Source organism: Bos javanicus, chromosome 4 (genome assembly GCF_032452875.1).
Source record: "Bos javanicus breed banteng chromosome 4, ARS-OSU_banteng_1.0, whole genome shotgun sequence".
Taxonomy (NCBI): Eukaryota; Metazoa; Chordata; class Mammalia; order Artiodactyla; family Bovidae; genus Bos; species Bos javanicus.
This window is the reverse complement of record NC_083871.1, coordinates 49,348,765-49,363,840: the sequence shown is the minus strand read 5'-3', so window position 1 is coordinate 49,363,840 and position 15,076 is coordinate 49,348,765. Positions and strand designations below refer to the sequence as shown.

General features: G+C 40.0%; 1 protein-coding gene across 1 annotated transcript in view; it reads left to right on the top strand.

Moving 5' to 3' along the window:
• Positions 1 to 218: 218 nt before the first annotated feature.
• The window catches only part of SLC26A3 (solute carrier family 26 member 3), a 33,780-nt gene continuing 18,922 nt past the window's right edge, over positions 219 to 15,076 (top strand). Inside the window, exons 1-8 of the mRNA XM_061413993.1 lie at positions 219 to 331; positions 7,317 to 7,531; positions 8,006 to 8,145; positions 9,380 to 9,490; positions 9,982 to 10,154; positions 12,202 to 12,366; positions 13,885 to 14,037; positions 14,747 to 14,829. Coding sequence (XP_061269977.1) covers positions 7,401 to 7,531; positions 8,006 to 8,145; positions 9,380 to 9,490; positions 9,982 to 10,154; positions 12,202 to 12,366; positions 13,885 to 14,037; positions 14,747 to 14,829 — 956 coding nt within the window. The 5' untranslated portion in view covers positions 219 to 331; positions 7,317 to 7,400. The remainder of the gene's footprint in view (positions 332 to 7,316; positions 7,532 to 8,005; positions 8,146 to 9,379; positions 9,491 to 9,981; positions 10,155 to 12,201; positions 12,367 to 13,884; positions 14,038 to 14,746; positions 14,830 to 15,076) is intronic.

Here is a 15,076-nt window from a genome sequence, read left to right as displayed (position 1 = left end):
CCAATGTAATGCACACACACACATACAAGTGCAATGAGAGGTATAATCTCACAAGGAACTTGAGGAAGCTGTTGTAATCATCCCTTCTGCTGATCAGAGTCTCAAAGGTCAAGACAACACTGGAGTCTTTCCATTGTTGTAAAAGTTAATGGAAGTTAAGTATTAAAGACGACAGAAAGGTGATTTCCCCACTGCCTTACATAACCTATATATAGTCATCAATACACATATGGATGCATGCAGAACCTATAAAACTAAGTGGATGGACACTGCCTCTTAGAACTGGGCTATATTTCAACATCGCTGAACAGCCTCAATGACTGTGTATCAGGTAGGAAATACATTTATGATTTTTTACTCAAATTGGTTTTCTGTTTCTTGCAAATGGTATATTTTCTGACTGAAACATATTCAAAAGTTAGGGTGGCATTCTTGAGTTTGTTCCATGATCAGGAATATTTTAAATCATACCTAACAATAGGCTATGGATAAGGAAGTAGCAACCCACTCCAGTATTCTTGCCTGAAAAATTCCGTGGACAGAGGAGCCTGGTGGGCTGCAATCCATGGGGTTACATGACTGAGTACGCAGGTATGAGGAGGGTGGAGGTAGATGGGTTGGTAGCAATAAACTGGTAGAACTAAAAAAAAAAATTATACCTAACAATAGGCTTAAAATGTTAGTCTGGAGCCATAGCAATGTGATGTAAACATTTGAGTAGATTTTGATATGACATTTGAGTAAACGTCTGTATGCATTTTTAGGACTTAAAATAGCCCTTTCAATGATAGCAGGGTTTTGTATTCATTATTCCCATATTCCTTTTATTCTACACTCAAATCTGATTTTATGAGTAGACCATCTATTCTGAAGTTTAGCAAATAAAGCAGGCTTTTAGGAAAGGATTTTCCAGGAGATAGGATGATCTATTAGAAGGTGTTGAGAAAAGTCTTTTGGTCCAGAAGTGAGGGATTTAAGTGCCAAACTCCCCAGATAGTCCAAGAAGGGAAAATGGGAGTGGAGCTGCTGCTGCTGCTGCTAAGTCACTTTAGTCGTGTCCGACTCTGTGCAACCCCATAGACGGCAGCCCACCAGGCTCCTCCATCCTTAGGATTCTCCAGGCAAGAATACTGGAGTGGGTTGCCATTTCCTTCTCCATTGGGAGTGGAGGGGGGCGTGCAAAAAGGGAATAGAAACAAGTAGGACAGATAGTAAAAAGGAAGAGAGAGAGAAAAAAATTGCCACTGGAAAGCAGCAGAGTGTCATATGCCATGATTAATACTATATTGTGCAGCAGTATTTTTCCTATGGATTACCAGCCCTAACAAAAAATTCATTTCATTCTCTAAAATGTCAGAAGATTACACACATTCTCCTAAATGTGAGCATGGGAAATAACTTATTAAATTTCTGGATTAAATAATTTTCTTTTCCAAAGAAAATTTGTCATTCAGAAAAACAGTGTAATGAAAGTTGGCCACATAAAGATCATTTCTACTGAGAAATGAGGAAGCAAATATTTGATTTCAGACAAAAGTAGTTTTAGAGTGGGTTAGTTTTACAGTGGGTTAACACATATCTTGCCTCCTCCATCTTGATAAATGAATAAGTATATAAGTAAATGAACAAATGTCTCAATGTCTACTAAACAGCTTATATTTGACTAAGGAACAAAATCCACAAAATCAGAATGGATGTTTTTAAATTCCTGAATAAATAAGTAATAACCTGGTTCAGCTTCTCTCCATGATGGAGGTCCTTGGTTCTCCAAACAAGAAGAAAAGAGCCTTCCTCCAGCCTCTGTTTCACTTTATTGGGTAGTAAAGGGGAGAATAATCAGGTTCACTTGAATGAGATTGAACTCCAGGCTACCCGGGCTCACATTTTGTGTATGTGATATTGAGAGCAGGAGCGTGGCAGAGGGGCTCTTCTGCACAAGGACAAGAGCACTGTATGTATGTGTCTCATCTGGAACTCTGTCCCCTTGTCTCTCAGGGATTCAGGGCTCATGGGTGCCCCTACATCAAAAGGCAGAGAAGAGTACATACTGGAAAGAATCGTTCACAAGACCTGGCTTCTTGTCCTAGCCCTGTCACTTGCTTAGCTGTGAAACTTGGGAAAGTCTTCTATCTTCTCTGATCTCAATTTCTTGATCTGTAAGTTAACAATAATAATTTCTACCTTCTCTGCTCAAGGGAGAAAAGTGAAAGTGCTTAGAAAAATGCAAAGCCTTAGAGAAAGTCAAGGGATTCTCTTTAATTTTGTCAGCTTCATGGGTCTGAGATGCCTTCTTAACAACTTAACACTTAACGTTTTTCATAATAATTCATCCTTTTGTCCAACAAAATCCTCTGTTTCAGTATTTGTCTCACTAGCCTTTGAACATGATGTCTTAATCCCCCATTGCTTTCTTATCTCTTTCAAACTTATCTGTTCTTTAAGGTCTAACACAATTCCTAGATAAAATCTTTCTCAATGCCAACCCACATTCACATCCCTTCTTCTTACAATTTGTTATCTGTATCACTCACATTGGACACTCCTTCTATGGAAGTAAACTTTGGAATTTAGAACCACATCATTTCTATATCTTTTGTTTATAGTTCAATTTATCTCAAAAAATCTTCCTGAGTAATGACTACTTTACAGGTACTCTGCAAAAAGGAAAGAAATGATTAAGTTTGGGCTTTGTCCTTGAGGAACTGAGTCTTATTGGCAAGAGAAACTTATAAACAAATAATGACAATTCAGTATCCTCTGGGACAGAAATGCCTACCAGGTGTGTACAAAAAGAAATGATTAGCTCTTTTTAGAGGATTCCATGAAGGCTCTACAGCACCGTCATATCTTACACAGTTATGTTAGGAAGTTTTCCTAAAAAACAATAGAATAATAAATGCTTGTTGAAGGAACAAACCATTGGTCATTGACAGCCAAGTATTTTAAAGGATGAATTGGAATTTACCAGGTGTTGGAGGAGAAAAACACAGGTAAAGGAAAAAGTGCATGCAAAGGAACGGGGGCGATGTTAAATATCATTTGTTTGTTAAGAAACTTCTGTAATTATGAAGGAGGAGTGAAGAAACTTGTGAGATAGGCCAGAACCAAAATATGCAGGGCCTTGTATATGCTAGGAAGCTTAGATAGCTAGACACTTTAACATTACGTTGAAATAAATGGGTGAGAATGGAAAACTGTCAATTCTGGAGAAGTTTAGAATAAATATGAAGTCATAGAAAAGATGGTAGCACTAATATTTTCAGACAGGTACCAGCTGACTGTGTCATGTACAGTCTACTGGTCAATATTAAACTCAGTCCTGAAATTATTACCTATGCAATTAAAGCTAAGAAGGCTCTCCTTATATACCCTAATTTCAGTCTTCACAATGGCCCTTTGTTGTTGTTTAGTCGCTAAGTACTGTCTGACTCTTTTACAACCCCATGGAATGTAGCCCACCAGGCTCCTCTGTCCATGGCATTTCCCAGGCAAGAATACTGGAGTGGGTTGCCATTTCCTTCTCCAGGGAATCTTCCCCACCCAGGGATCAAACCCACATCTCCCACCTTGGTAGGCTGATTGTTTACCACTGAGCTGTCTGGGAAGCCCTTACAATGCCCCTACAAGGAAGGTAATGACATCCCTTTTCACCATGAGAAAAACTAAGGATTGACGCACTTGCCCAGAGCAACTCAAACTATGGCCAAGTAATGATGTGAAGGCAGGTCTACTTAGCTGCCAAATTCTCACTCTTTTCGGCTGCACCTCCTGACTGCATTAGGCTTGACTTAGTTTCTCAGCAGTAAGACTGATAATAATGATTGCCAATAAAAAGAGCTGTCAATAATAAAAATAATGTTTAGTGCCTGAACTAAGATGAAAACTGAACTAAGTTCCTAGAAGGTGTTATAAGACCGCTGTAAAGCAGGTACGTAAGGAAACTTCTTGACTAAGCAATACAGGATGCTCTTACATTCTTGCCCACTGAACTAGAGTTGTGTGCATCATCCATATTATTTTAGCAGAAAAAACATCCAAAATATTTTTCTATAGCCATTTGCTTTGGGACTCTTTAGAGATACTGCCCCACACCCTCAGGATCCTCTTTCCAGCCCCATCACCTTTTTAACAAAAATAATAATATTTATTCTTTTTGCCTGTGCTAGGCCCTCACTGCTGTGTGTAGGCTCTCTCTAGTCGAGGTGAAAGGGGAGCTACTCTCTAGTTGGGGGGCAAGAGCTTCTCATTGCCATGGCTTCTTTTTGTTGCACAGCACAGGCTCTGGGGCATGCAGTCTGTAGCAGCTGTGGCTTAGGATCAGTAGCTGCAGAGGCTCCAGATTGCAGGCTCATTAGTTCTGGTGCACTGGTTCCTCTTTGGCTGTGGATTGGGGTCCCTCTGAAAGTGTTCCCTGGACCCATTATTCTGCTTGTTCTCCCACCTCTCCCCGAGGTGTAGCTATGTTCAAGATATGGCTGTATTTCCCATTGTCCAAAGACCGATTCATGAAATAAGGCTGACTTACTTCTGGTTTTCCGCTGACTGGCACAGCGGTATTTTGAAATCTGGCTCAGGGTGGAGTCAGTGACAGCCAACTTTGTGCAAGGGTGGTGGAGGTATCTACCGTGACTGGGGAGAGGCCAGGAAATATTCAGCATACCTGCTTGCCTCCTGGATTCAAATGACCACCAATTGAAGAAAAATACTAGCATCACTTATGCGCATCTTGGTTCAAATTAGTTTCCCACAGGAAGGGCAGACGCTGAAAGAATAGAACACTGAATGGATAAATGTATAAATGCTGAGATATGCAAAGGTTAGGGCGATGGACACTTTTCAGAGGAGTGGGGCAGGCAGAATGGAGGTGCCCAGGTAGCCGGAAGCCCGGTGGTGACAGTTTTGCACAGCCCGTTGTGGATGGGTGGAGTTTGGGGGGTTGGAAGGGAATGGGTAATGTACACGACTCTCCCTAATTCCTATAAATATCAAAGTGTTATTAATAAATCAAAATGGTTAAATTGGAAAAAACTGAACTCTATAAAATAATCCCAGGACTAAATTTGTGCTTGGGGCAGGGGGTTGGTGGCAGGGAACGCAGAGAAAGACAAACTTGTATGCCTAAGTCACAGGACCAAAGAATGTAGGTATATGTATATATGTGTATGTGTGTCTGTGTATGTAATCGGTATGAAATAAAAGCCAAAAAATTAAAAAGAACACATCATAGGAAAGGAGATAAGAGTGGAAATGTATACAAATGAGATTTAAAGTTCAAAAATCATTAGGAGGAAAAGTGCCTGAGAATGAATTTCAATCCCCCAAAACCACTGACCCCTTAACGAACCCAGAGAAAAATCTGAGGCATGAAGATAAAACAGAAATGAAAAGGTTATACATTAATATGGGTGTCATATTTGAAACTGAAATTGTTACTCTAAGCACCAAGAAAAAAAGTTTTCCAAGAATTTCTGAGGTAAAGGTAACATGTTCAAGTTGTTTTGTTTTTAAATTAAGAAAAATCACTTTTGAATTCCTAACTAAATTAGGTCATTCTCAAGAATCCCAGAAATGATGGACTGGGGAGTGACATTAATTTATGAGTGTCAGGAGCTTTTTTCAGCAGAGACACCAAAGAAGTGGATGATTCAGTGGCTCAGATGGTTGGTTACATGTGGACTATAAGGCAGCTGCTTTCGGGAGCAGTGATGGCGGCCTAGGGAAGAACCACAAGATCGGAATTGTGGCCCTCAAGCTCTCTAAATTCTGTAAAGATTTCTTAAGCAACCCTGACTCTTGCCCTCAAGCACTCCCTTTGTAGTCTGAGCCTTTGACCCACAAAAGAGCCAGACATGGTCCTCCTCAGGGAAGGCAGCTTCATGGAGATGGAGATGTAATCATATCTGCCATCCTTGTCACTAGTAAAAAAGATTAGACCATAACGTAACAGAGACAAAACACATAACAGCAAAAGGAAGGAGAAAAAAAATAAAATGACTAAGGAAAAGAACTAATGTGTTTCCATCAAAACCTGCTGGAAAATATGAGTAAAGCAACAAAACGGTGGCTTTTTTTTTTTTTTGTCCATGGCAGCATCTGCCATAAATAGAATGCACAGTACCTGAGTCATCTTCGTTCTAAGGTTGGCTAGATTGGGGACATTCCTGGCCACCCAGTGGTTAAGACTTGGAGCTTCCCCCATAGTAGGTGTTGGTTCAATCCCTGGTTGAGGAGCAAAGATCCCACATGCCTCGGGGGGCAGCCAAAAAAGAAAAGAGAGGAAAAATTTATTTATAGGGCTTCCTTGCTGCAGTCCTCCGGGTCGCAAAGAGTTGGACACAACTGAGTGACTGAACTGAACAGAACTTGGCTGTCCAATGGTTAAGACTTCGACTTCCAATGCCAGGGCATGGGTTTAATCCCTGGTCAGGAAACTAAGAGCTCACATGCCTTGCAGCCAAAAAATCAAAACATAAAACAGAAGGAATACTGTAACAAATTCAATAAAGATTTTTATTTATTTATTTATTTTTGCAGTTAAATGTTTAAAGGAATATTTACAGCATTAAATACTTTTTAAAAATTATTTATTTATTTTATTTTATTTTTTAACTTTACAATATTGTATTGGTTTTGCCATATATCTCCATGAATCCACCACAGGTATACACGTGTTCCCCATGCAATAAAGATTTTTAAAATGGTCCACATAAAGAAAGAATAGCGAAAAGGGTCTCACAGTCATAACAAAGTTCACAGGGACTCAAATGCTAGAGGTCAAGCCAGAGGTTGGGGCAGAAATGATAAGAAAATAAATGGGCAATATGCCTTGAATTTCAGATTAAAAGCATTTCAAAAGATATTACAAAAATTCTGATGGATAAAATGAAATAGCCTTGGCTCGAGTTAGCAGCAATGAATAGACTTTGATTTAAATCTTATCTGTCCCAATATCCACAATGCCATAACTTTGGAAACTTTACTGAAAAAAAAAAAAATTGAGTAAATTCTTTTCTTGAGATCTCGCTTTACAAATCAAAAATGCACTGACTGGTTAGTAAACTGAGTCACTTCCTATTGTTCTTTGGCAATCTTTTAAAAATCAATCAATCAAAACCCTTGTTTACTTACCCAATGAATCCATGTCCAGCTCATTGCAGTAAAAAGAGATATCATTGTCACAAAACACAGTCTAGGTCCCTTAATCCAGCCTCTTTTGATCTCAAAAGGTGGTAACATTCAGTTCAGAGCTCACTCATCTGTAAATTGCATCACATTATCTCTGAGTTATTTAAGAAGCAAGCTCTGTTTGGTTTCAGGCATTTTAACCTGCTAAAGGCAAGAAGGGTTTGCCACATAGTTTCAAAGGTCTTCCACTTACTACAACCCTCAGAGAGGGCAAAATGATCGAGCCCATTGGGAATCAGTATGTTGTGGCCAGGCCAGTGTATTCTGCAAATGCTTTTGGGGAAGACCATAAGAAGAAACAAAGACATCATAAGACGCTTCTGGATCATCTCAAAAAGTTGTGCCGGTAAGATATTTTTCTAAAGTACTGGTATTAGGAGTAAATGAAGCACTTTCTCTGAAATTTTTAAGCTTCCAAGTTCTTCTTTCTAGCCCAGTCTCCAGAGTCAGTCTTTGATTTCCAAACCTCCTACTCCAGGGCTAGAAAGGTAGTCTCTGAAATGAACACTATCTCAGCTCTCGACACAATCTTTCCATATCAGAAAACTGATAGATGAGGACAGAGGAAAATTTTCTGTCAAGTGTTGTACAAGTCAAGCTGAGGATGACAAATAAGTTCTATTGTGGCTAAAGAAAAGAAATACTGTTCTTTAAAAAAAAATCCTTTGGTGGTAGTCAGGGCAGCTAGTACGTGTAAAGAGGTGAATATTAGTGGGAAGATTAGTGAAATGATATCATCTTTAACAAATTTCCATCTACAATAGGTACTAAACTTAAAATTGGATATTAATTAACTGACCTGTGGTTTTCATTGTTTCAGCTGTTCTGCACAAAGGGCCAAGAAAATTGCCTTCTCCTCGTTCCCCATAGCATCTTGGTTGCCAGCATATCGCATAAAGGAATGGCTCCTCAGTGACATTGTTTCTGGAATCAGCACAGGGCTGGTGGCTGTACTGCAAGGTAACTTTTTTTGAGATGTAATTTATATATCACAAAATTCATCCTTTTAACGTGTAAATTCAGTATTGGGTTTGTTTGTTTGTTTTGGATATTTACAAAATATTGTGCAACTAAGGTTCTGCAACTATCATGGCTAAATAATTCTGAGACATTCTCACCATATGCATACCCCCAAATCTCTTGCAAATCACTTCCCATCCTCCCTCCACCCAGCCCCTTGGCAACAACTTTCTGTCTCACTGGAGTTATCTATTCTGGACATTTCATGCAAACAGAATCATAGAACATATCAATCTTCTGTGTCTTGTTTCTTTCACTTAGCATAATGTTTGCAAGTTTCTCCCATGATGTACAAGTCCTTCATGCACTTTTATGGATGAATAAGATCCTACTCTGTAGATACACTACATTTTGTTTGTGCGTTCATGAGTTGATGGACATTGGGTTGTCTCCACCCTGTGGCTTTTATGAATAACACTGATACTATTATGAACACTTGCACACAAGTTTTTGTGTGAATGTATGTTTTAATCCTCTTGGGTATATACCTAGGAGTATAATTGCTGTGTCATATAATAATTCATTAGCAATGGTGAAGATTCAAATTCCTCCACATCCTTGTGAACACTTGTTACTGTCTGCCTTTGTTACTTTAGCTATCCTACTGAGTATGAAATGGTGTCTCACTGTGGTTTTGATTTGCATTCTTCTAATGACTAATGATGTTGAGTATCTTTTCATGTGCTTACTGGCCATTTGTATATCTTTGGAGAAATGTCTAATTTAAATCTTTTGTATATTTTAAAATTAGGTTATGTGTCTTTTATTTTTGAGTTGCAATGGTTGCTTACACATTCTGGATAATAGACCTTTATCCAACATATGATTTGCAGGTAATCTCTCCCTTTCTGAGGGATGTCATTTCCCTTTTTCATAGTATCTTTGAAGTACCCATTTTTACATTTTGATGGAGTCCAGTTTATATGTTTTAAATTTGGCCACTTATGCTATAGATGTCACTAAGAAACCCTTGCTTAATTCAAGGACACAAAGGTTTATACCTAAGTTTTCTTGCAATAGTTTTATAGCTTTAGCTCTTACATTTACATCTTTGATACATTTGAGTTAATAAAACAAGTTTTAAGGTGCAATCTTAAATAACTAGAAGACCCTAATAAAAACTTCTATGATCCCTTTGCATGAAATAAAAACACTGATGCTTGTATATTTACAGGTTTAGCATTTGCTCTGCTAGTCACCATCCCCCCAGGCTACGGGCTATATGCAGCCTTTTTCCCAGTCATCATCTACTTTTTCTTGGGCACTTCCAGACACATATCTGTGGGTAAGTGAATTACTGGGCTAATTAATGCTCATTGCTTTTTCTTTATGAATGATGTTATCCATGCATTGTATATGCGTGCTAAGTTGATTCAATTGTGTCCGACTCTTTGCAAAACTATGGACTGTAGCCTGCCAGGCTCCTCTGTCCATGGGATTCTCCAGGCAAGAATACTGGAGTGGGTTGCCGTGCCCTCCTCCAGGGGATCTTCCCAACCCAGGGATCAAACCTACAGTCGCTTATGTCTCCTGCACTGGCAGGCGGTCTCTTTACCACTGGCGCCACCTGGGAAGCCCCAGTCATGAATTGTATCAATTCCATATTGTGCAACATCCAGAAGAGGAGTCATAATTTCTTGTAATTACAAATTAGAACTGGGGCTTGGGAAGGAGACCAGAACTCCAGATGGTAATCTTTCTACATGCTACATTTTGGTTGAAAGACAACTGTGCTATGGGGAAGCATAATGACTACAATTCACCCTGTCTTATTAGGTCCATTTCCAGTTCTGAGTATGATGGTGGGAGCAGTAGTTGTGAGACTAACCCCAACAGACAGTACAGCTGATTCAACATTCGCTAATAGCTCAATGACTAACGATTCATCAATAGATGAGCAGAAAGTGATAGTGGCTGCAACAGTTACAATTCTTTCTGGAATCATCCAGGTGAGCATTTTGTCACATAATCTACCCTCCCCAATCTGTGTGTCCTGACTGGTACACATCTTTCTGGTTTTTCTACTTCTTTCCACCCCTCCCAACTCTTCCTGTTGTGCCTCCTTCAGTGGCCCACTGGAAATAATTTAAGAAGAGTCACTCATGGCAACCATAAGAAGAGGGACAGATCCACTTTGCAAAGAGGAGTGAATGTGGGTCTGGAAAGTAGGAAAAATGAGAACTTGGAGGCACATGTGATGACAAGTAAATGCTGAATTCAATAAAATACCTGGGAATTGATACACTCCCAGTTCTTACTAAACAGAACTGTGTGCAAGTAATAGAGAAACTGGCAGCTAGGAAATTTTTTCTCATTTCACATTGTGTGTGTGTGCTCAGTCACTTCACTTGTTTCTGACTCTTTGCCACCCCATGGACTATAGGCCGCCAGGCTCTTCCATGGGACTATCCCAGCAAGAATACTGGAGGGGGTTGCCATTTCCTACTCCAAGGGATCTTCCCAACCCAGGGATAGAACTGGTGGCTCCTGCATTGGCAGGCAAGTTCTTTACCACTGAGTCAACTGGGAAGCCCAATTTCTTATTGAAAGTGAAAGTGTTAGTTGCTCGGTCATGTCCAACTCTTTGTGACCCTATGGACTCTGTCCATGGAATTCTCTAGGCAAAAATACTGGAGTGGCTTGCCATTTCCTTCTGTAGGGGATCGTCCTGGCCCAGGGATCAAACCCGGGTCTCCCACATTGCAGGCAGATTCTTTATCATTTCAGCCACCAGGGAAGCCCTGAAGCTTACCATCTGAGCCACCAGGAAAGCCCCAGATGGTAAAGAATCTGCCTGCAATGTAGGATAACCAGGTTCGATCCCTGGGATGGGAAGATACCCTGGAGAAGAGAATGGCTACGCACTCCAATATCGTTGACTGGAGAATTCTATAGTCCACATAGATTAGAGAGGGGCTTAAAGACTTACTCCCAAGCCACACCCCTACCACCATGCTGCTAAGTTGCTTCAGTCGTGTCCGACTCTGTGCAACCCCACAGATGGCAGCCCACCAGGCTCCGCCGTCCCTGGGATTCTCCAGGCAAGAACACTGGAGTGGGTTGCCATTTCCTTCTCCAATGCATGAAAGTGAAAAGTGAAAGTGAAGTCACTCAGTAAGTGTCCAACTCTTCGTGACCCCATGGACTACAGCCTACCAGGCTCCTCCATCCATGGGATTTTCCAGGCAAAGAGTACTGGAGTGGGTTGCCATTGCTTTCTCCTGTCCTCAAGATGTTAGATAGTGATAATGTCAAACTCCTCAAGGTGTTGCCTAAAGACAAAAGCGTTAAAAAAAAGTCAATTCAAACCAAGACATAGTGACATGTCAGTTCAGTGATGGAGTCTGAGTGCATCTCCGATTCTAGTGCTTTTGCAAACTCACAGCTTAGGTTGCATTCTGGTGACAGGAGTGGAGAGTCAGGCCAACTTTCTATATCCATTTACCTTATTATTGCAAAATCCTAATGCTTTGGGGGAATGAATCAGTTTTGCCCTCAGTTAAAATCAAGCAGTTTTGATGTCATAAACAGTTATGTATTTTCCAACAAAAGTCGACCAACTTGTTTGAGGGAATCTGAATGGATGCTTGCCCATGCATGCAACAGCAACCAAAAAAAGGTAACTGACAATTCCCCGGGAAAAAGTTATGAAGACTGATGTTAGATAAAATTCTGCTATGAAAAGTTTATGGGGTGAGTCTCCTAAGAATACCTTGCCTTCAAAAGAGGGAAGAAAAGAAACATGCTAGTTCTTGGAGGTATACTGAAATGATGTGCTATTTGAACACCATGTAACATTTGGGGTGGGGGTGGGGAGGAGGGAAGCAGAAGGAGGTACCTTAATGGAAGGTGTTCCAGGAGGCTGAGACACTTTTCTTCCAGACCCAAGAGTGGAGGCTGAATCTCCACAGTTTGAACCATTTCAGTGGTTGATCTTTCAGATTGCCGAGGTGTATTGTGAATCTACACTAACAAGGCTCTGCCCTCTCTTTGCAGTTGCTGATGGGGGTTCTACGGCTGGGCTTCGTGGTGATTTATCTATCCGAGTCCCTTATCAGTGGCTTCACCACCGCTGCCGCTATTCATGTTTTGGTTTCCCAGCTCAAATTTATGTTTCAGCTGACAGTCCCGGCACACACCGATCCATTTTCACTTTTTAAAGTGAGTATTTTTTTTTGCTTCAAAGATAAGGAATACATGAAATTCACGATCGTGTTTCCCAGAGAACTTTCCTTTTGTGCCTTTGCTGTGGGGCTTACTTAACAACTTCCAGGAAATCAACAGGCTGTGAAATGTATTCACATGAAGAAAAAATTAGTGGCAAAGAGAACAACACTGAAAATCTTTCACAACTCCCATGCAGCTGATGTAAACAACAGAAATTAAGTATCACTTCTTTTAGATTTGACTCTTCGGTATATTTTAAAAGAAAAAAAATGATGGCGCACATTTTAAAATCTTTCTCAAAATCTTATGTTGAAAGAAATGTGCTAATTGGATGGCACTGCATCCCTATTTCTAAAAAAGCAGGTCTTGTTTTTTTAGAATTGAAATTCTTCTGACTCTTATGTATCCTTATTTATAAAGCAAAAGGAAATTGGCCAATATGTAAACAGAACAGTGGTTCTTCTCTCCTCTGGAGGATGTACTTTAGAACAAACAGTGTTCTTAGCGCCTCTGAATTTATGTATTTAAGTCCTCACTCTTTTTTTTTTTCTTTTGTGAGTCTAGCTAAAGGTTTGTCTCCTCTGTTTATCTTTTCAAAAAGCAAGCTTTTAGTTCCATTGATCTTTTCTATTTTTTTTCTTTTTTAAGTCTCTGCTTAAATTCTTCCCTCTCTGTTCTTTGTTATTTCCTTCTCTTTCCTGACTTTGGGGCTTGTTAGTGCTTCTATCAAGACAGTGTTTGGGAGTCTGAGACAAAACTTGCTCCAAGTTGGAACCAGACCTCTCTCACTCCCATTCAGAGCTATTCCAGAAGTGGAATCTTTTGGGAGTCATTTGGGATCTAGTCTGGGCCTGCTTGAGCTGTCCAGATCCCATAGATATGGAAATCCAACTGGCCTTGGGAATTAAGACTGTAAACAGTGCACAGCTAGCCAGGAAACTATTTTCCAAAGGGACAGAGAGAGTCAATGAAGAAATATAAGGGGTCTGAACCTTAAAAAAAAAAGCCAGGAATTAAGGGGAAACATGCTAAGAAAAACTATCAGAGGTGAAAGGTGATTCCCTGGACAGAGCAATATAGTATTGATTATGAAATGAAAAATGAAGTATACATATAGCTGATTCACTTCGTTGTACAGGAGAAACTAACACAGCATTGTAAAGCAATTTTCCTCCAATAATAAAAACAAGAAACAAACAAAAATGATGGCAATGACACCTAAGAGTAGAAGAGACCAGTTATAAAAATGTGAAACGCATCCCAGAAAATTTGACACTAGATGAAGAGCATCGATAAACCAGTGTGATGACAATGCTATGCTAACTTACTCTTCACATATCTCCATGCTAGTCTCTACAGTTACTAGGGTTTAACATGAGCAGAACAGGCAATTGCTATCCATCTGTCAGTCCTTTCATGTCTTACGTTTATTTTTATGTGTTTGGAATTAAGTGTTGTATCCAAATTACACATTAATATAGCACTTGGGTTTTTTAATTTTTATACTTTCAGGTCCTAGAGTCCGTATTCTCACAAATAGAGAAGACTAATATTGCAGACCTTGTGACATCCTTGGTTATCCTGGTGGTGGTATTTGTGGTTAAAGAAATAAATCAGCGCTACAAAGCCAAGCTTCCAGTGCCCATCCCAATTGAACTCATTGTGGTAAGTGATCATCTTCAGGTTTCCTTTCATAATTTGTTTGCCTTGTGTTTTTTTTTTTTAATTAATTATTTATTTCAACTGGAGGCTAATTACTTTACAATATTGTGGTGGTTTTTGCAATACATTCACATGAATCAGCCACGGGTGTACATGTGTCCCCCATCCCGAACCCCTCTCCCACCTCCCTCTGGGTTGTCCCAGTACACTGGCTTTGAGTGCCCTGTTTCATGCATTGAACTTGGACTTGTGATGTATTTCACATATGGTAATATACATGTTCCAATGCTATTCTCTCAAATCATCCCACCCTCACCTTCTGCCTTGTGTTTTTATGTTGAAAACCCTCCCTCTCTGTAAATTAGGAGGTTTTGGTGAGACAGGCAATCTCGCTGCAGTTTCTGGTATGACATTTAGTATGGTATTTCTCTTCATTCATAATTTAATAACTTGCTTTGACGATTTGGGGTTTATTCTTTCCATGTAAGGCAAGAGAAGCCTGGTGATAGACTCATTGGAATGAAGCTGTGGTTCTGTTTCAGTAGTACATTAAAATTGCCTTGGGACTTTTCAAAAAGTAGCCAAACCTGAGCTTGAGATTCCTATGTAATAGGTCAAAGAGTGGCCTTTGGCAATGGTACTTTTTTTTTTTCAAAGTAAGACTCTTAGTGACATCTCCCATTTCTAACATGGGCAATTTGCATCTTTGCAGACTGTGATTGCAACAGGTGTGTCCTATGGCTTTGACTTCAAAAGAAGGTTTAATGTGGCTGTGATTGGGGAGATGAAACCTGGGTAAGTGTCTTTCTCATGATGGCCTCTCCAAGCACCAATTAGAGAGCTAGCAGTAGTGACAGAGGACTCTAAGCTGAAAGGCACTAACCCTCCTCAGCACTCTCCCTGCATCTGGCATCCATCCTGCATCCAAGAGGAAGGCTCACTTTTGTCCTTCTAGGAATAAGTCATGAAGGACATCAGGTCTGCAGTTCTTAATATCAGAAAGTGTCTCCACCCGAAAGAACGCACAAATCAGAGAAGGGAC